The sequence below is a fragment of the Natator depressus genome, chromosome 5 (assembly GCF_965152275.1).
Source record: "Natator depressus isolate rNatDep1 chromosome 5, rNatDep2.hap1, whole genome shotgun sequence".
Lineage (NCBI taxonomy): Eukaryota > Metazoa > Chordata > Testudines > Cheloniidae > Natator > Natator depressus.
This window is the reverse complement of record NC_134238.1, coordinates 109,437,279-109,458,263: the sequence shown is the minus strand read 5'-3', so window position 1 is coordinate 109,458,263 and position 20,985 is coordinate 109,437,279. Positions and strand designations below refer to the sequence as shown.

Genomic DNA, 20,985 nt, shown 5'->3' with positions numbered 1-20,985 from the left:
TCCCCTCGATGCAATATTATTAGCTTTTACATGGGAGATCAGAATAGCTGGAAGCCAGTTTACTGAGGTTATTTCAACTGGCTGTTTTCTGGCTACCGGCTTCATAAAACAAAATTGTGTGCTGCTTGTTTTTATTTTTCAAAGAAACAAATGTCTTCAAATTGCATACAGATACATGTGCTAATTATTCAGCATTGGTAATAAGTCCTGTCTGAAGAGCAGATAAACAGGGTTACAAGGTGAAGCCACATAACTGAGGACTCTTACCTCATCACAAGTTACAAGCAGCCCAACTAGACATGCGAAGGGTCCAAATTTCTCTGAAATAAATTGCACACCCACCCAGAAGAGAGCCATGTGCCGGTTATTTGCATTCCAAGATTTGTTATAAGACCTATATATTCCCAGAAAGCATGTGATCTCAAGCTGGAAAAGGCTCCAAGTTTTCTTTTAACAAGTGGAATAAACATAGTTCATTTCAACTCAATCCATGTTTAATGTTAAAGTAAAGTGAATTTCCCTCCTCTGAACTATGCATTTGAGACTGAAATCCTAGCATTGCCTTAAAAACCATTTGAAATCTAAAATCATTTGTTTATTGCAAATTTGAAGAGCCTGGAATATAAACATACAACATGTTTAATCCAGTTGAATCTATTTTCTTTTTTGGTTTATGGCATTAACACTTAAGGATTTACTGTACAGTACAGATTTAAGACAAAAACTTATACCCCAAGGAAAATCATTTCAGTCCCACATAGTCAATGATTCTAGAAAGCAGATTTGACTAAACTGAAGAATGCATATTAAAAAAAAACAGCCTCTACATTGTTAGCCCAGAACATTCTAGTTATGCTACTATACACTTTTGTAATATTTCAACCATTACCATAGAATTCTTTAGCAGATGAGAAGAAGCAGGACTATACCACGCCAGAGCAGCTGAGAAATTCTACCACCATCTGAAGCTCCCTTCAACTAACACTTATTTCCTTCTTGGAAAAGTCTTTATAAGACGTTGGTTGCTTTCCTTCAGGTTGATGTTTCTCTAAATAGCACTAAATGCCAATTGCCCAGAATGCAGACTCTGGGCATGGCTCATTATATGTTTCCATTGAGATCAGAAGGGTTTTCCTCACGCTGGCAGTCATAAGCAGGACTCAGTTTGATCTCGCTTTTAGCCATCCACTGATTTGTCTACAGTCATTTCTATTATTTGTCCCAACAGCTGAGATATCAACTGCAGAAATATCACCTCATGCAAGAAATTCCCAACAATATGGTTACGAACGACAAGCATTAAAAAACGGCCAGGAATAACTGAAAGCAAATCTTTCCTTGGACCTCATTGCCTTAACATACACTTCACCTAGGACTGATCCTGCAACTACCATGTGAGATAGCAACAGACCCCTGCCAGAAGAAAGGAAAGTGAAAACTGAAAAATTCTTTGAGTCGTCAGAGAAATCCCCATCACTATTGATTATGAAAGCTGGAAGAATCAGGCACATACATAAAGAGTGGTGAATGCACAGGGCTTCTGGTCCCAGAGCCTTACAAAGGAGAATCAGGTTTTAAACTAGAGGGCTGTACAAAACCTTTGCCTAACAGATAAATAAATAGACTGGGTTTTTCAAAGGAGTCTAAAGGAGGTAGGCACCCAATCACAATAAACTCAGTGGGAGCTGGGTGCCATGAGGTACCTCAGGGTCTCCCTTAGGCTTCTCAGAAAACCCCATCTTCATTGTTTAACAATCAGCGTTGTTTATTACAGTCTTCAGGTTTTCATGTTATTTGCAGAACAACAGGTCTTCCCTCCCTTAATACACAGCACGTAGTAGTCACTTAAACCATTTGGGAATAGTATGTGATACAACCCAAATGTCACACCTCTTGAGTTACAGCAGCTGCGTCCACGGTGAGAGAACCATGTTTCTTCAGAGAGAGAGAGAGAGAGAGAGAGAGAGAGAGAGAGAGAACATGCATGAGCATATATGCGACAGGAGAATGGGATGGGGAGCAAGACCTCAATTTATATTCTAAGCTCTATAAAAGAAGTCTGAATTGTTCACATACTGGAATTCAATTGAAAATTCTGTTTGGAATGTGAGCCTCCTTATTGAAACCAACTATTTGCTCGTGTCAAACAAAGACTACCACATGCAAACGTAGATCACGTAAGTTTAGTTCCTCCACCAGTTCCAAAGGTTCAGATTTTCCTCCTCCTCCAGTAAATTGCAGCTGGAGTCATATCCTCCAAGCAGCCAGCAAGTTCTAGAGATGAACCAGTAACACAGCCCATTGAAAATGCCATTAACCCACTGACGGTTGAGGATGCTGATGTGGAATCGGAGTCACAGCTATTTCCCAGATGATATTTGCTGCTGGTTTTGGTTAGGAAATTCAGATCATCTGGTTCTTATCACAGCCCCAGTTTGGGGATATGGTGATATGTCAGTGACAGCACTGAAGGCCATTGCCCAAACTTATCTTTTGCTACTGCAGAAATGAAGCCAGTAATAGAAAATAATATTTTCTCTATATAAAGCCCTCCCTCCCTCCTGACACACACAGTTATACCCCTACCTGGGTTTCTGCCAGGTTATGTATTCTCTCTCTTTTGCAATTGTTGGTGTTTCTTCTTCTTCAGGTATGTCTGACAGGTCAAGAATTTGCTACAGTAAAACGATCCTGTCTCTAGTGTGTCAAGAAGTAACTGCATGCACGGCTTAGCTAGGTGCATAATGTCAGGAGACAGGAATAGTGACTTCATCCCTTTTTAAGGAATAAAAAATTCACAATTTCCCCCAGTGTAAATATAGGTTTTACAAATTTTCACTTGCAAAATATTGTGCATCCTTCTTGCATTCCATCCAAGGTGACAACTGGATTAAAGCTCTTCTAGGAAATTGCTTGGAAATCTGTTTTTTGACAGAAGGCAAAGCTAGAAGATAACTTCACAGCCAGATAAATTAATATTGATAATTACTGTCAAACAAAATGTTAGCTGCTAAGGCATTTCTGACTAGTGGTTGGAACTTCCTTGGCTATTATCTCTGGAAATCTCATGAATCAAATATTCTAACAGAGTTTCTAGTGACCAGAACATATGTTTAATATATTTAGGCACAAAGAGTTGTACACTGTCTGATACAGTACCACAGTATTGAGGTACATCAGCTGTACCAAAATATGTTACCATTCTCATATCTCATCGTAGCAGGGAGCATAATGGTTTTCAAGAATCACCAGGCTCTTCTGTGAAATGCATTAGTGGTCTCAGTCCAGCTTCTAGTGGACACATGTCTATTTCATGGAAACCACCACCACAACGGGTGACCCTCTGATGGCAATCTCAGTGGAGTTGCAAGGACTGAATGGGTGTGAAGACTGAACTAGCCTCTTACTTCAGAGGTGCTTCCTTCAGCTCAGGATGGAAGAACATTGGGAAGGTGGCGTGAGGTTGCTTGAATTGCTGTTACCCCTACCGTTTCTCTTCTAAGGCGAAATAGAAGACTCCAGTCTTCACTGCTGCTAGCCCGCCAACTTTCAAGAGAGCCGCACAAACGGTAAGAGCTTGATCTTGAGCTCCTTGCACATACAAAGTTACTGAATGCAAAGGGAGTTTTGCTTGCACAGAAGTTTTACTTTAAAAAGTAAAGAGTTAGCTGTCCACTGTTGTGGTTAGCAGCCCACACGTGGGGTTGTTTCATGACAACAACTCTGTTGGAGGAGGCATGATTTACTGTGTATTGCCTAATCAAAAGGATTTTGCTGCTTAGAAAAATACACAAACCCCTGAAAGCTCTTAGTTTTCTGGCAAGTACCATGGAAGGAAAGGGTAACGTTGACAGTAACAGTGAAGGGTGTCATTTCTTAAAGATAGAAGTCATCATAGTCTGCTTGCCTTGTGGGTCTTCCACTTCATGGTCAGCTGTAGTTTCCTCCCATCTGCCAATGTGCCGCTGATGCAGCACTAGTTCAGTGCACTACAACTCAGCAGCCATTCAGCCTGGAAAATCCACTTCTCAACTGTGTCCCCTTTTGCACCAGCTTAACTCGGGCAAAGGGATCACAAGTCCGCCCTGTGGAATATCTTGGCACAGGACACCCCCAGTGAGCTCTCTCTGATCCACAAGAGAGGCTCCAGGGCAGAGGCATGGAGGGCATGTGCTGGAGGTGCAAGGGACAGCTGGCTATTTTGTGCTGGTGCATTGTCCTATAAGCCCATTTTTTAAGAGGGCCGAGTTTGTTCTATACTATGAATGTGTTAAAAATTTCTAAACAGAAGATGCCTAGTTATTTCTAGATTTTTATTTTATTCTTTATTATAATTTGTTTGGATCATCCCTCCTGCAAAACAGGGAGAGGCAACTCAGTGGAGGAAATCTCCATGAGAATCCCTGGGCAAAAAAGTCTCTCTTGACTATTCTCTTTGTGTTCATGTGGGACAGAGATTCCCCCTTCCCCCAGTAGAAAAATTTGGCAGACCTGCACCAGCCCCAAGCTCCTGGCAGTGGAGTTGTGATATCAGGGGCTTCCTCTGGCTGCAGCTACTCCAGAACTCCCATGGGGGGAGGAAAGAGCTCCATGGAAAAGATATGCCACCCTCCGGTTATACTAGCTTTCCTAAGGAATCGTTGTGAGGGCAACTGGGGTGCAAATGTCCCCTCCCCTGCACTCCTGTCCTTAGCCTGTATTAAGACCGAAGTCACCCTCTGAGCATCAGTGTCCTTAACACAGGATGACTAACCATAAGAATGGATGGACACACTTACTTCCTCTACTTATTCAGCAGCTCAATATGCAGAACAATATTTAATGGGAGGTGGCTGAAGGGAGCACATGGTCCATGTCATGCCCATTGGCTTAGCCTCATGAGACTCCCATTGCCTGAACATGTGCCATGTGGCAATACGGCCACACAGCACTTCACAAATTGTATCCCTTCATGGTTTATAATGCATGCACTAGTTCACAGCAATAATTAAAAAGAAAAAAAAAGCTCTCTTTAAGAGCCAGACAACCATTTCCCACAGCTGGACTGGTGTTCGTATCCCAGGAGAAGCATGCCAAAGGTGCTCTCACTTGTTCCCCTTTAAAGAGCAGGAGCCAAGCTGGGGGCGGGGGTGGGAAAAGAGGGAGGTTGGGAGATTGGCAGAGTATGGCGCGGACACTGTATTACCTCAATATGTGGCACACTATGCTCACCGTAATATGTTATAACAATGTCTTATAAAATCAGTCACACACTCATTCCGCTTAACCATGTAAAAATAAACACCAGTGGGGCAACACAAGTGAGAATAAGGGTATGTCTACACTATGAAATTAGGTCAATTTTATAGAAGTCGATTTTTAGAAACTGATTTTATACAGTCGATTGCGTATGTCCACACTAAGCGTATTAAGTCAGTGAAGTGAGTCCCCACTACCGTGGATAGCATCAACTTACAGAGCAGTGTACTGTGGATAGCTATCCCACAGTTCCCGCAGTCTCTGCTGCCCATTGGAATTATGGGTTAAGCTCCCAATGTCTGATGGGGCAAAAACATTGTCACGGGTGGTTTTGGGTACAAGTCGTCGGGCCCCCCTCCCTCCTTCCCTCTGTGAAAGCAACGGCAGACAATCATTTTGCACCTTTTTTCCTGGGTTACCCGTGCAGACGCCATACCACGGCAAGCATGGAGCCCGCTCAGCTCACCGTCACTGTACGTCTCCTGGGTGCTGCTGGCAGATGCGGTACTGCATTGCTGCACAGCAGCAGTTCCTTGCCTTCGTGGCAGGTGGTACAGTAGGACTGATAGCCATCGTACGTCTCCTGGCAGACCTCGGTGAGGTCAATCAGGGGCGCCTGGACAGACATGGCCATTCTCCTCTTAGAGCACTGAATGGGAGCCAGAGATTCCAGGTCATTCTCTTTAAGTTTCGTCTCATGGAGAATCAGTCCTGCTTGGAATATCATGCGAGCTGGAGGCTTCTGCCTCAGTCTGCTCTCTCAGCTGGCAGCACCACGCGGTTGCACCTACCCCAGCCTACCCCTTGCTCCCATGGCTCATGAAGTCTGGACAGTAGTAAGGAGCAGTTCAACTATAGGCTGAGCAAGTGCAGAATAGTGGTAGAATTTGCCTTTGGATGTTTAAAAGCTCGCTGGCGCTGTTTACTGACTAGGTCAGACCTCAGCGCAACCAACATTCCCATTGTTATTGCTGCTTGCTCCATAATATCTGTGAGTAAAGGGGAAGACGTTTATGGTGGGATGGGAGGTTGAGGCAAATTGCGTCCGATTTTGAGCAGCCAGATACCAGGGTGATTAGAAGAGCACAGCTAGGCGCGCTGCGCATCAGAGAGGCTTTGAAAACCAGTTTCATGACTGGCCAGGCTTCGGTGCAACAGTTGTGTGTGTTTCTCCTTGATGCAAACCTGCCCCCTTTGTTGACTGTAATTCCCTGTAAGCCAACCACTCTCCGCCCTTCGAAATAAAGTAACTATTGTTTTGAAACCATGCATTCTTTCTTGATTAATTAAAAAAAAAAAAAGAGAGAAAATGGACAAGGTAGCCTGGGTGGGGTGGGGGAGGAGGGAAGGACAAGGCCACATTAGTTATTGTAGCCACTCTAAAAATCAAACTGTTTGAATGACAGCCTTCTGTTCCTTGGGCCATCCTCTGGAGTGGAGTGGCTGGGTGCCCGGAGCCGCCCCCCCGCATTCTTGGGCATCTGGATGAGGAGGATATGGAACTTTGGGAGGATGGCAGGCAGTTATACAATGGATGCAGTGGGGGTCTGTGCTCTTGTTGGCTTTCCTGCAGCTCCAACAGATGCTTCATCATGTCCGTTTGCTCTCCCATTAGCCTCAGCATCGCATCCTGCCTACGCTCTTCATGCTCACTTAATTCTTTCCTGGCCTCTGCCTCTTAATGCCTCCATGCATTAAGCTGTGCCCTATCAGTGTGGGAGGACTGCATGAGCTCGGAAAACATGTCATTGCAAGTGCATTTTTTTCGCCTTCTAATCTACGATAACCTCAGGTACGGAGATGATAGGGGGAGCGTAGAAACATTCTACGCTCTACGATTCTGGGGGGACTGCATGGTCACCTGTGCTGCTTAGTTCGCCACACTGACCAAACAGGAAATGAAATTTAAAAGTTGCTGGGGCTTTTCCTGTGTACGTGGCTAGTGCATCGGAGTTCAAAGTGCTGTCCAGAGCAGTCACAATGGAGCACTCTGAGATAGCTCCTGGAGGCCGTTACCATCGATTTGCATCCGCACTACCCCAAATTCAACCCAGCAAGGTCGATTTTAGTGCTACTCCTCACCGGGGAGCAGTACAGAAGTTGATTTTAAGAGCCCTTTAGGTCGACGGAACAGGGTTGGTTGTGTGGACGCAGTCATTTTTAAATCGACCTAATGCGGCTAAATTTGACCTAACCCTGTAGTGTAGACCAGACCTAAGAGAGAGCAAACTCTCACACAGATGAAAGTTACAATACTCTCCTGTATTTTACTCATTCTTCACAAGTGTAAACACCAGACATGGGTGATCCAATAGAGAGAAGAGTACAAGCTGGCTCAATGTCAGCCTTTTTTTCTAAATGAATCAGAACTGTTTTTAAGGCTTGGACTGGTTCAGTTTCAGTATGGGTGAAATCATTTTTGCAGAATTCTGAACCCATCCAAACATTGCCGGGTTCAGAAGTTTACCTTAAACTCCAGCCTTTTGGGTTCATATTCCATTTTGGCGACACTGGGGAGGAAGGGAGAGGCAAAGAAGGAGCATAGAAAGGCAGGGTAAAGAGTAAATTAATTATTGTTTATGGTAGAGCTAGGTGCTTTGCAAAAACTCAAGAAGGGAAGGTGCTCCAAGAAGCTCACAGCCAAAGGACAGAGACAAGTGGAAAGAGGAACAACAATGAGAACAACAACAACGGGCAACTCAATTCACTGTAAGTAGCACAGAAGATGTGGGTAATTCCCAGAGACTTAAATATGCACAGGGCAGATCAGGCATGTAAGGCCTGCTACTGGTACCACATAACTGATTATAACCTGCCACAGGTTGGGTGCTCCGCAACTAAACTAGGACCCTCGCCACTCGTTGAATGATGTGCAGTATCCCAGACACCCACTGGAATGAAAAACAATATCCACAGAGGAATAACTCCATCTGGCATTGCTATCTTACAACTAGTTCTTGACTGAACAAAGGATAGGGGAGGAAAATCCTGAACTAAGTCAGCTCTGGAGAAAACATCAGGCAGTTAGCCCTGCAAGTCAGTTGCGCCCTACAATGTCTGCTGCAACTGTGCTGGCTTCCAAACATTGTGGTCGCCAACCTTTTGGGCACAGTCCGTATTGCTGAGGGTTCAGGGGAGGGCTTTGGTCTGAAGGCAAGCCTCTACCCTCCTTATTTTTTTTTCTGACTAGGCATAAATGCCAAAAGGTTTCTCATTAGTATGTCAAATGTTCTAGAGGAGATCAACGACACCATCACCAACAGAGAGCTGAAGAAGCTTGACATCAGTGTAACTGCTCTCTCTGAAACCAGATTAGCTGACACAGGCTGTTGATGCAAGATGCATTACACCTTCTGGTGTGGAAAAAGCAAACAAGACTTCGAACACAAGGTGGGTTTTGCAGTCCAAAACGCATTAGCATCCATGGTTGAATGTCCCATTGCAACATCAGAATGTATCATACCACTAAGAATATCTACAACAGGTGGTTTTGCCATCATCAGTACATGTGTCTCACCACTTTCCTCCATCTCTCAAGAGAAGGACTTGTTCTAGCAGCACTGTCAGTAAGCTACCACTGGGTGATCAAATCTATCTACTGGGAGATTTCAGTGCTAGAGTCAGCTCAGATCACAGGATGTTGCCACTGTGAAGCAGGAAAAATGGCTTATAATGGGCAAAGATTACTGGAGCTCTGCACCCACATTACCAGAACCTAATTCCAAGGGGTTCACCACTGGACGGTCTCATGGAGAAACCCTAGATCTGGACATTGGCACCAAATGGATTTGTCACCCATAAAAAAAAATATACAGGATGTTCCCCATACTCACTGTTTTTCACAGTGTAGACTATTGCACAGACCATGTGCTTGTGTGCTGCAAAATAAGACTTTCATCATGGATATTTCATCATGCCAAACAAAGAAGTTGCCCATACATTAACTTCAACACAAAAGATGACTAAAGAAGGTATCACCAATTCACTATGAATCTCAGGGAAGCTATGCCATTGATTGCACCTCCTCTGAACGCTGATGCAGCATGGAACACACTCAGAATGAATATCCATCTAGGTGCAACCTTTTTTTTGGTAAAAAGACTTTACAAGATAAAGACTGGTTTGCAGCATATCCTGAAGAAATACTTCCAGTTATTGAAGCAAAATGCACAGCACAGCACCAACGCACAATGAATCCCACTCCTGAGACACATGCTAACTTCAGAGTGACTATGAGCACATTACCATGAACAGCAAGGCAATACATTCAGTCACACTGGCTCAACCTGTGCGAGAAGACACAAACATCCTTTGAGAATGGAGATGTAAGATGTATGATGGAATCAAGAAATGAACAGGTGCCTCAACCAAGAAGACTGCCCCACTCAAATCTCTTAAAGGAGACAACATTATTGATACAAGCAAACAGATGCAATGCTGAGTGGAACGTTATCAAACTCAATTCACGAGAAACCACTGTTTCTGAAGCAGCACTAAATGCGATCCTCAGGCTCCACACTAGATCAACTATCAGCATGGTCTTCACACTGAGGCAACTGCAAGAAAAGTGTCAAGAACAAGGAAAACCTCTCTACATGGCCTTCACAGATCTTAAACAGGCTTTTGACCTGGTCAGCAGAAAGGGTCTTTTTTAATTGCTAGAGAGAATTGGTTGCCCCCCAAATCCTCCTCAGTCTGCTTTGATCCTTCCACAATGGCATGAAAGCTAGCCCAATATAAACAGTGACCAATCTGACAGCTTTGAAATCTGAAGTGGTGTCAAATAGGAATGTGTTTTGGCAGAAACACACTTTGGTATATTCTTCTCTGTGCTGCTGTGTCATACTTTTTCCATCTAGCATCGAACATGTCCATCTCCATACAAGATCAGATGGAAAACTCTTCGTGTCTAAAGACAAAAAGCAAAGTCAGACACCTGCAGATAAGAGAACTTCTTTTCCCAGACGATGAAGTGCTCATCACACACTGTGAAGAGGAGCTCAAGCAAATATGCAGTAGCTTTGTGCTAGCTTGTGATGAATTTGGACTACCCATCAATCTAAAGAAGGCAATGATTATGGCACAAGCTGTGTTGACTGCACCAGAAGTTTCAATAGCTAGACCACACTAAGACAAAGTTTTGCTATCTGGGATCAACTGCATTGAATAACTTATCTCTAGATGATGAGCTCAATTCTCACATTGGGAAGGTGGCCAGTCAGTCAGTCAACTGACAGAGCACGTATGGGATAACAGAAAATTAACACTGAACACTTGAGATGTGGATTTACCAGATGTGTGTTCTGAGCATGCTACTGTATGGTGGCAAGACCTGGACCACCTACAGCAGGCATGAGTGGATGCTAAACACCACCTTCCAGATCCACTGCCTTCATTGTATTCTAAATATCAAGTGCAAAACCAAAGTTCTTGATACCAAAGTACCTGAGAAATCAAAATTGCCAAGTCTAATCCCTATTCTCAAACAGATGTCTCCATTGGCTTGGTTATCTGTGCGGGATAGATGACGGATGCATTCTAAAGGATCTCATGCATAGGGAACTTGAGAGACCAGTAGGCTGACCTAGGCTTAGGTTCAAGGATGTTTGCAAGAGGGACTTGAAAACTTTCAACATGGACACCACACACTGGGAAGGTGCAACTAGTAACAAGCTACAGTGGAGAGTTGCACTGTGCCAGGGAGCAGAGAGGCTGAAGAGAGGTGACAGAGAGAGGAAAGCACACCAGGCCTCAAGTGCTAGTCTTGCATACTCTATGCCTTCCATATCAGAAGTGCACAATACATCCTGGGAAGGCCTCTGATTTGATATTAAATTTGAAAGGGAGAGTGAAGGCTGTGGAATCTGCTTTCCAGGTAATATAAGAAGTAGAAGATCAGGTCACGAGTCCATGAGGTGGAATTCAAGACTTGAGTAAACAGGTATGGCTGTAAAAGAAGGGTGATCACATGGAGGCTGGTTGATGGTTGGCAGAAAGAGTGGAAAACCAGGGAATAAAAGTGTAGCAGACTCATCAACTTTTATCTGCAGCTCAGCCATCCCTAGAGGGATACAGAATATCACACTGAGAGGGTGAGAGTTATGCACTTCTGCCTGGCTGGGGAAACTCATCCTGAGCTTTATAGGTTCACCCAACTCAAAGCCCTATATGGGCTACTATCTGTAACACCCCCCACCCCACATGAGTCATCAAGTGCAGAACCTGAGATCTCGGGACCTAAAAGCATGAGTCTGTACTGCCTCAGCTGAAAATAGAGTGCTACACTGAGTAAGTGGGTGTTACAATAGGATGGAAGGGAAATAGGGAGACAATCTCTGGACAGTAGGTGGAAAATGTTTTGGAGTGGGGAGAGAGATCTCCAAAGATTTGTATAATTTCAGATAAGCAGCCACAATTTTGGGGCTTATCCAAAATAAATCAAACCTCCCAATCTTTTGAGCATCTCCCATCACTCACAGTTACCTCATGGACTCATATTTGTATTTATTTTAATGACGATGGGCCATTCAGAGGGTTCAGAACTTTAGCCCTACCAGAGCCAAAAAAGGGAAAGGCATGTGTTTATGTAAAAAATAAAGAGAAATAAAAAAAAAATGCATGAGCTAAGCTCAAGTTCCCGCATCAGAATTAAAATATAAAAAAAAGGGAGGGGGATGCATACAGAACACAAAGGAACTACTATAAATCTTGGAGTTTGTCTACCACATTTTTTTCCTCTTAAATCATTGTAAAATATAGGTATGTTGACCTCATATTGGTGTGTGTATTTTTTTAAAGATGGAAAATACACCTTATCTCATTATTAGTTTATATATACACCAAGCAAAGCAAGGTTTGCTATGAGTAGCAGGGTTTTTTTTTTTTTTAAATTGAACAACATAGAAAGAGAGAGGTAACACACACATAAATTACCGGGATTTAAATTATAGCTGCCCTTACGAGTTCCCTCTGATATCACATGTGGAAAAATACATATTTGCACGGCTCGCGCACTCTCTCTCAAAAAAAAGTGACATATCCACACATTGGAGTCAAAATGTTTTTCATAAGGAACTGTTCTCCTATGTGTTCTACTCACTTTTGATATAAATCTTTGGTAAGAAGTTTCCACCCCTCTTCCCTCTTTTAAATCACTAGCTCAACTATTTAGTCTTTGAAAATCGCTGCCTGGGCTAGATCTTTAAGCAACACGTTGTTGATATCATTCTGACTTGAAATTTTCCGCTCTTTTTTTTTTTTTTTTGAAAGTTACAGTAACTATGAAAATGTCACATCCAAAGTACAATTATAATCATAACCCACCCACACACTGAAATGAAAAAGAAAGGCAGGGAGCGGCATGCATATCAGACAGTTATATTAGCCCTCAATGACAGATGGTTTTAACAGTTGGATGAAAGAAAGAGATTTAAATAAATAAATGAATAAATAAATAAAATTCTCTACTCTCATTTCAGTACCAGAGCTGTAGGAGTCCTTATTGCTTCCTTTATTCCTTTTCATTTCTGGTTCTATTGATGCAGCACAGGATTTGAACAATACTCTGGCAGACTTCAAATGGAAATGAAAATTATATCCAACTAAGTTGGGAGGGGAAATCTGACACCCCTACGGTACCTTCATGTGGAAGCAAAATGACTTATATTTATTTTATGGGACAGTTTAAATTTATTATATGTTGCATATAATTTCCTGTCTCATTTCTTTCGTGTTCTTGGAATTTATTCTAGGATGTCTTACTTTATCACATACCCCCACCCCTCTGCCCTGACACCCTCTGTTGAACTTGCTGTAAAGGAAAGCTCAGAAAGGCAAAAAGCCCAGAGCACCATTCTAAGAAACAGTTGAAGCCTTAAAAGAAATTCAGTAAAACCAATGAAGATGAAAATGGAAACTGTGTGAAAATTAATGTACTGTAGAATCAGTGTATATACCACTTATTTCTCTACGCAAATAGAAAAAGGAACCCGCTTATGAGATGTATCCAAATAATTCACAGGTGGTGAAACTATTAGAGAGAGTTCTGCAGATGCTTGCCTCATAAGAAGAATAAATCTCACATGCTACATACACGGCTCTCTCTCCCTTTTCCCCGGTCACCCGTCCATAATGCCTTCCGATTTCACCACAACTATTTTAGTTATTTTTACAAGAAATTGGGACAACGTCTATATCTGGCAGGCGAGAGAGGCTGCTCACATGTGAAAGGAAATTCTAACCAGTGTGTTTAAAAGGAAATAAAAGTGTTTATCCATTTCTGAGAAATGCAGCAGAATCTGGGTACAGTGAAGTCTGATATGGTGAAACTCCATTGGACAGTGAAATAGAAGGAAAGTTCCAGATTGTTTCAATGGATTGCAGGGAGGCCTATGAAGTTCAGGTTATAATGAACCCCCAATTTACATACAAATTGTTCTGTGAAATAAAATGTCTCCACAATAAGACGATTCACAATCAAATAAATACAAATCATGGTAATTGTGAATGATCACTTTTAAAAAATGGATACTCTCTGTTACATGCACATGCTACACATATAAATGCTCACTTGAAATAGGTATTTTAGGAAGATACTTAGGCCCAGATCCTAAATTGGTATTTATCAGCATAGCTCCATTGAAATGAAGAGAGGCAAACTGATTTACACCAGCTGACTATCAGTTTTCAGCTAGCACCACATTTACAAATGTCCATTTGAACTTAGTTTGGGCATTACTACTTTAAGTATAATATTTGCAGCTTGAATAGAGATGGGCAGATGTTTAAACACCAACTAACCAAGTCCAGTCAAGGGAGACACTTCAGTGACACCTATATACAGAGTTTTCTCTGTCATTCTTGATGGGAAGGTGAAGCATTTGAGAATGGCATTGCAGCACCATTAAATGGCATTAAATCTTTCCAGCACAACATAATCCCCACAAGAATCCTCTTCTGGATGTGTTCCTACAGAATGAATATGGAACTACTTCTCCACAGGTAACTAGATACAGAAGCTATGTTAGATTTCCATAGTGTGGTCCAAAGCAACACATAGCCTCAGGTTTTGTTACAAATGGAAAACCTCAGGCCTGCTGTGTAAGTTTGGAGAAAACCTGGAATAGGGTATATGTTTGGGTGGAAACTACGTGACACTCAGTAGATTTTTCATGGGTTTCAGCAGAAACTAGGCAATGCTAGGCGCCTTTAGCTGAGGCTTGGTTTGAACGTTTGGGGTTTCCCAAACCCAAAACCTCAAGGTTAAAGTCAAGAAGTAAGAACTTATGTGCATTACATCTTCCAAGTTCCTACACAGCTCAGCAAAAAAGCCAACCTTCTTGATGCTGGGGTGTGTGTATGGGGACAGGTAATACCCCAATGTTCAGAAATATCAAAATATATTTGCAACATCATGTCTTGATCATAAAAGTGAAATTCCCACCCAGGCAGAGAGACAGCACAATAGAAGTTTCCACTATGATTAACACTGCTCCACAAGGAGGCTTCTACCCCTCCCCCCAACTCCTTCATGTGTGGTTGCATCTCCTAGGGATGGATGGATTAGCCAAACTTTAGCCCAATCCCAGATTAAAATATTTTGTTTTGAGATCTTGATTTGTTCCAGAATCCTCTCTCTCTCTCTCTCTCTCTCTCTCTCTGCTGTCCACCAAAGACATCTCTATCTTCAAGGATAAAGATACAGGTCTCAGCAGGTGCAGCAGTTTCTCTGCTGGGCCCCCAGCACCTCAATGGCAAATCTCCCAAGCTCTAATATACAGTGAAATCTCGGCACTCCTGTCAGAAGGCAGCAAACCATGAGAGGGCATGATATCTCAAAAGATTCAGGTTCGGACAAGAATCGGCCATCACCAACCACCCAAATAAAATCTTGCCCATCACTAACTACCCCTTGCAAAGCTTTCTCCATCACTAAGCAGAGATGGGCTGGAACCTCTAATAGATTAGAGTGCATCTTTTAATGATTTATCTTCTCTGCCTATTTCTTCTTTTCCTTCTCTCTCCTTGGACGGTATTCTTTTTTCCGCTCACTCTCACTTTCCCTAAATTATATCTTCTCCCCCATATTTTCTGTATCTTCTCTATATTGTACTCCTTTATTTCTACCTTAACCCATATCATGCTCTCCTCCTACGCACCCCCATGCCCATCCTTGCACCCACACACACAGAGTTTGGAAATGTTACCAGACACCTAAAACCTAAAGGACTAAACCTAGTAGCCAGCAACTGATATGAAAGAGGATTCCCACTGACCAAGGGGATGGCCATGTGAGAAGCCAACTGCTAGAAAAGGGGAAGGTGTTGTGATTCCTAGCTGGGTGCTGTCCCTCAGTCCTATTTTGATGACTCCAACTTGTCTACTAGCGTTTGGATACATTTGAAGGCTGCCTCCACAACTCTGACTAGCTACCGAAAGAAAGATGGAACATTCTCTTTCTGCTGCTCTGTTTCCCATCTGGCCCCAGAGCATCCAGGTTGCAGCAATTGGTGGGAACTGTCTTCACTACTCTACCCCAGATCAGCTTGCTGGTTGTTGCTATGGGGATGGCCTTGATACTCCATCCCTCTCTCAACCTCTGTTTCTGTGCGGGCCTCTGCTAATGCTCAATGCCATAGCAGAGTGAAATTGATCTGATTTTTCTTTTTTTTTAAAAATCAGCTTCACTGCTGCCAACAGACTGTACAGCAGTTTGAGAAAGCAGCTATGAGCAGCAGCAGAGGCAATGCAGCTGTCTGCAGTCTCAGACAGACAGCACTGCACGAGATATTCTTGGTTCACATTTGGATGGTTATCTTCACAACCCTAAAGGCTGGAGACTTTTTAAATGAAAGCATATATTATGTAGAAGTCTCCTCAAAAAGTTTCTTATTTCCTCCTGGTGAGTGGACTGTTCAAGCACTGCACTAACTGATTAGTCCATTAAGTTAATTATTGATTGACTAGTTCATTCAGTTAACAAACAGCATCTGGACCAACATTATTATGGCTGAATATGTTCTAGGCTCCAGATTCTCTAGGGTGTTTTATTGCCTGGCCTTTTTTATTTTCTCTTGCCAGGCCTAAGAATTATGCTAAAGACATAAAACCACCCGAAAAACCCAGCCCCTAATCCTCAGGAGACTAGTGACACCACTGAGCTAGCCTAATAGTCTTTATTCAGGTCCAAATCCCATTAATTTCAATGGGCATTTTGCCTGTGTAGGGATTTGGACCCAAAGAACAAAATCCCACCACGAACTCAGTTCATCTGATTACAGCAGTTCTCACAAATCCTTGCCCTCAGTTAATGGAGGGACAGTAAATGATACACTTGGAAAAGCAATCTGGAAAAGTTCAGCAAAGCAAGTCTAGACATGAAACTCTAGAACAAGATATCAAGAAACTGACATATTACACACACTTACTAGTTGACTTGGCCATTCATATCAAGAAACTGACATATTACACACACTTTAGTTGACTTGGCCATTCATATCAAGAAAATTGTATGTTGTGTGTATAGATGTGAAACATTCAGATTGAGGGTTTATTGGCCAGGTTTTCAAATGCCCAAACTGTGCAAAGTTTTGAATGCACCCCATTTGCATGAATAAAGACTGCACTTGTACGTACAAACTGTGTAGTTGAGCGTGCGACTACCCAGTTGGAACGTTCAAATGCCAGTTTGTACACACAAATGAGCATGCATAGAAAGTGTACACGTGCAGGTTTGGAGGCTGCAAAATCCATCCTTATACAGCTATAAATGTAGAAACAGATGGGCATACATACAAGTGATAGAGAGACGTATCTGCACGTGAAGAGAAATGAGAGAGTCAGCCTTTCTATATTCAGCTGTAAACAAGGAATTTAACATTCATTCCACAGACTAATTGTGCTTATGGTCATCCAAGACAGATCAAGTTAGATAATAGAGAGTAGAGTGCCAGAGAACCTGAAAGGAATGGACTATTTTGCTTGACTAGTTTCCATGTATAAATTAGTGCAGAGGAAAAAAAAAAAGAAATTCTACAGACACATGTACTTTATTATAATTCCTAGTGTTATTCCTGCACAACTGCCACAATAGCAGGCCAGAGAGCTAAAAACCACTAAAAAGAAGCAAAGAGCAAATGCAAATGTGATTAAATGCCTTTTTGACAAGAAGTGGCTTGACTTCAGGTTTGGATGAACACACATGTCAATGGCTGGTCTTAGACATTGTGGTTTGCTTGTGATGGGTTTTTATTTTTAAATGAATAGAAAGGGAAATCTTTGGAATAGGATGCCTGCTCATTTTTGTTTCCCTCAAAAGAGGTGTGTTACAACTTCCTCAGCATGCAAAAGTCTGTAGGACAATGAGCAAAATTCCCCAAATATCTCATCTTAGTCTGGAGAGAGGAAAATATATATTTGAAGTAAGTATCAAGTCTGATTTAACTCTTACAGACTCAGCCTCTGAGCACTATGTTCCAGGGCAATTAACAAGTTAAAAACCTGACCCTGTGGTCCTTCCTCAGGGAAAACACCCCATTGAAGTCAAAAGGAGTTTGCCCTGACTTAATCCTAAGGAGCCCTAAAGGACTGCACACATCAACACCAATTGTTACATCTTGGGGGGAGGGATGGCTCAGTGGTTTGAGCATTGGCCTGCTAAACCCAGGGTTGTGAGTTCAATCCTTGGGGGGGGTGCCATTTAGGGATTTAGGGCAAAAATGGGGGATTGGTCCTGCTTTGAGCAGGGGGTTGGACTAGATGACCTCCTGAGGTCCCTTCTATGATCTTTTTAGAGGGTGCAAACTGGTCTAATGGTCTGCCCTGTACTGGCTCAGCTCTGCTCATTGGTGTGAGGAGGCTGGGAGACTAGCACAGCAGCTGGCTCTAGAGTCCTCCAGTCTTTTAGCACCAGCAATGCAAGGGGTGGGGTTGTATCTGGACTGTGCCAACCTTCCCTGCTGGTGCACCCAGGCAGACCAAGCCACTCGCTAGCCTTGAGCATGCTTTTCTTTCAGGAGGGTTTACTGCACACACATCTCACACAGCAACACGTGGGCTAAGTGACTTAAGAGACAGATCCTATGAAGGCTTTCTACTGGGCGTAAACTGCTTACTCCCAGGAGCAGTCTCATTATAGTAAACGGGGCTACTTGCTGTAGTAAGGACCTCTCAGAGTGCTAACTTTTTGCAAGACTGAACTTACTCTTTAAGTACAGGTCCAAACTCTGACTTTACTTACAGCTGAAGTCAAGGGGAGTCTTTCCATTAATTTCAATGGGCTTTGCATCAGTCCCTTTATGAATATACTGTCTGGTATACTCTGGCAGTGACACATATATAAATATATCCCAACACTTCACCATATTAACATCCAAGTCAAAATCCTGTAGTCGTTACTCAGTCAAAACTTTCACTGAAACCATATAAGGGATTTGCCTAAGTGAGGACTGAGAAAAAAAATGCCTGGACTCTGAAAAAGAAAGTTTTGCTTGTTTCATGTCACTATTCTTAAGGCACAAAAAGAGTTTTATTTTAAAAATCTCTGATGGGGGAGGGGCAAAAAATCACACAAACTGGTATAGTATTAAATATAATGCATAATGGTTGGCAGCAGAATGCACTATTTATTTTCATGAATTAGGGATTGAGTGTACAATTCACAAGCAGTGGAGTGAAGTAAGTACAAGTGGTGAGGCTAGGGTATTAACCTGGAGTCAAATCCTCCAGCCCTTACTCAGTCCTAACTTAGGAAAAACTCCTCCTGATTTTCCCTGAGTTAGGACTGCAGGATCTGGTTCATAATGCATAACAGTCGCTAGGCTAATAAACTTTTCATTTGTTAGGGAGAGCATGTTCAATCCTCTCATGCCTCTCTACAGTAATTTGTGTGGCTTACATTTCATTTTATATTTGAAAGAGCCTTTTTAACCATTTTTTTGTGTGTGGAAGATATTCACATTTACAATTATGTTGGAAACTCATATTTAATGATCTGCGACTAGCTGTTATTGAGACCTGACAAAGATCCATAACATGCATTCTGAATAGGGATATATTGATTTTAATACTCTCGTGGCTATCAACATAAACATTAGCATACAATAATTAGCACATTTTGTTTCATTCACATGTATATGAAGACAAACTCAGTTTGATCTTAATGGAAATAGATAATGAATTTGGAATAAAATAATGATTCTTCAGTTATTAGTATATAAAATATGCACTTTGCATTAGAGTCAAAGTTGTAAATTAATGTTTTGTAAAAAAACAAGAGTTTTTGCTTTCGATCACTATTTACAAATTTAATCTAATCTTCAGATGAGGTTTAGCTAATGTGCATGCCCAGGACACACTCCTGTTAAAAATGTGTGCATTACTATTAATGTTTTCACTGCAGACTTTCTGGAGAGTAAATGCGCAGCTCATACCCATAAAATTAAGTATGAGTCACAATGGAACATTTACTTTCAATCAAACAACGCAGCAATGGTGTTTAGCTGCAGAGCATCTTATCAGTCTCCTTGGGAGACACAATAAAATAAACAAACATCCACAAAACAATAACCACCAATTTTGCTTCTCTAATGTACACCTGAGATCACAGAACAATATTTTGCTTCCAAAACTTAAGAGTTAACTTGTCTCTCTAATAACTTACAGTAATTATCAGAGATAATCCGAGCTGGCTGCAGAAGTCCCAGTACATGCTGTACCTGGTTTCTCTGCATTTGCAGAGGAAAAAATAGTTTTTAAAAAGAGAAGAAAAACCCAACCCCCGAGTACATAAAATTCCAGGAACACTACAACATATTACAGTTTGATTTCAACAGGGAAAAAAGGCTGTTGTCCAAATTCCAAGCACTCAATCCATCATTCACAGTCCATCTCTCCCCACGTTTATAGAATCTATGCCAACTTTAACCTTTTGGTTCTACCTGGAGCAACCTATACTACAAGACCCCTCATAGTGTCCCGGAGCCTGGACATCTACAGTTTTATAGCCCCGCAGCCCAAGCCCTATGAGTCCAAGTCAGCTGACACGGTCCAGCCCCGGGTGTTTAATTGCAGTGTAGACATACCCCTAGAACCCCTAGTTGGGTTAGAGGGGTTGATACCTGCAGAATCATTTCTTTTTACCTGGGTCTTAAAGATTTAGAAAAATGGATCTCTCGACTGCAATGGCTAAGTATTTATATAAAAGAAATGAAATTTACCAGGAGCAGAGACGCCAGAAGCAAGGTGCCAGCAGTTGCCCAACGGCAGCATTCCATGCTTGGATCCTTGCCGCAATCTGAATCGGACACTGAATAAGCTGCTAAGTGCTCCTCTGCCTGCTGTCACATCCAGTACTGGTGCTAACACTTCAGCCCTGCCTATCAGCTTCCATCAGCTCTGCTCACATTTCCTGACTAAGGGGTGGGTGGGTGGGGGGTGAGCTGAATGGAATCTCTCTCTGAGCAGGCAGCCAGCCAATCAGGCTCTTGCTAATCAGACATGCAGAATAACAAAGCCAAGGGGTCCAGGGAAAGTATAAGAGAGAGAGAGAGAGAGAGAGAGAGAGAGAGAGAGAGAATGGCAAAGCTGAAGGGAGTGCTCTGCCTTTAGTTAACCCTACTCAAAGAGATCTAGTCCTTTACTTGCCACAAGCTGTTTGTGGCTGTTGCGAGTACAAAAGCGTTCCTTCTAACTGTGCATTGTTCCATTCAGGAGAGAAACATAATCTGTGTCAATATGTAACACATGCCA

The 20,985-nt window shown here is 42.3% G+C and overlaps 1 protein-coding gene across 2 annotated transcripts in view; it reads right to left on the bottom strand.

Annotated features, from left to right (window-relative positions):
• Positions 1 to 20,629, bottom strand: part of ADAMTSL1 (ADAMTS like 1) — a 272,535-nt gene extending 251,906 nt beyond the window's left edge. For both annotated transcript variants that reach the window (XM_074953445.1, XM_074953446.1), the window contains exon 1: positions 20,454 to 20,629. In XM_074953445.1, the coding sequence (XP_074809546.1) occupies positions 20,454 to 20,510 (57 nt within the window). In that variant the 5' untranslated portion in view covers positions 20,511 to 20,629. The remainder of the gene's footprint in view (positions 1 to 20,453) is intronic.
• Positions 20,630 to 20,985: the final 356 nt, after the last annotated feature.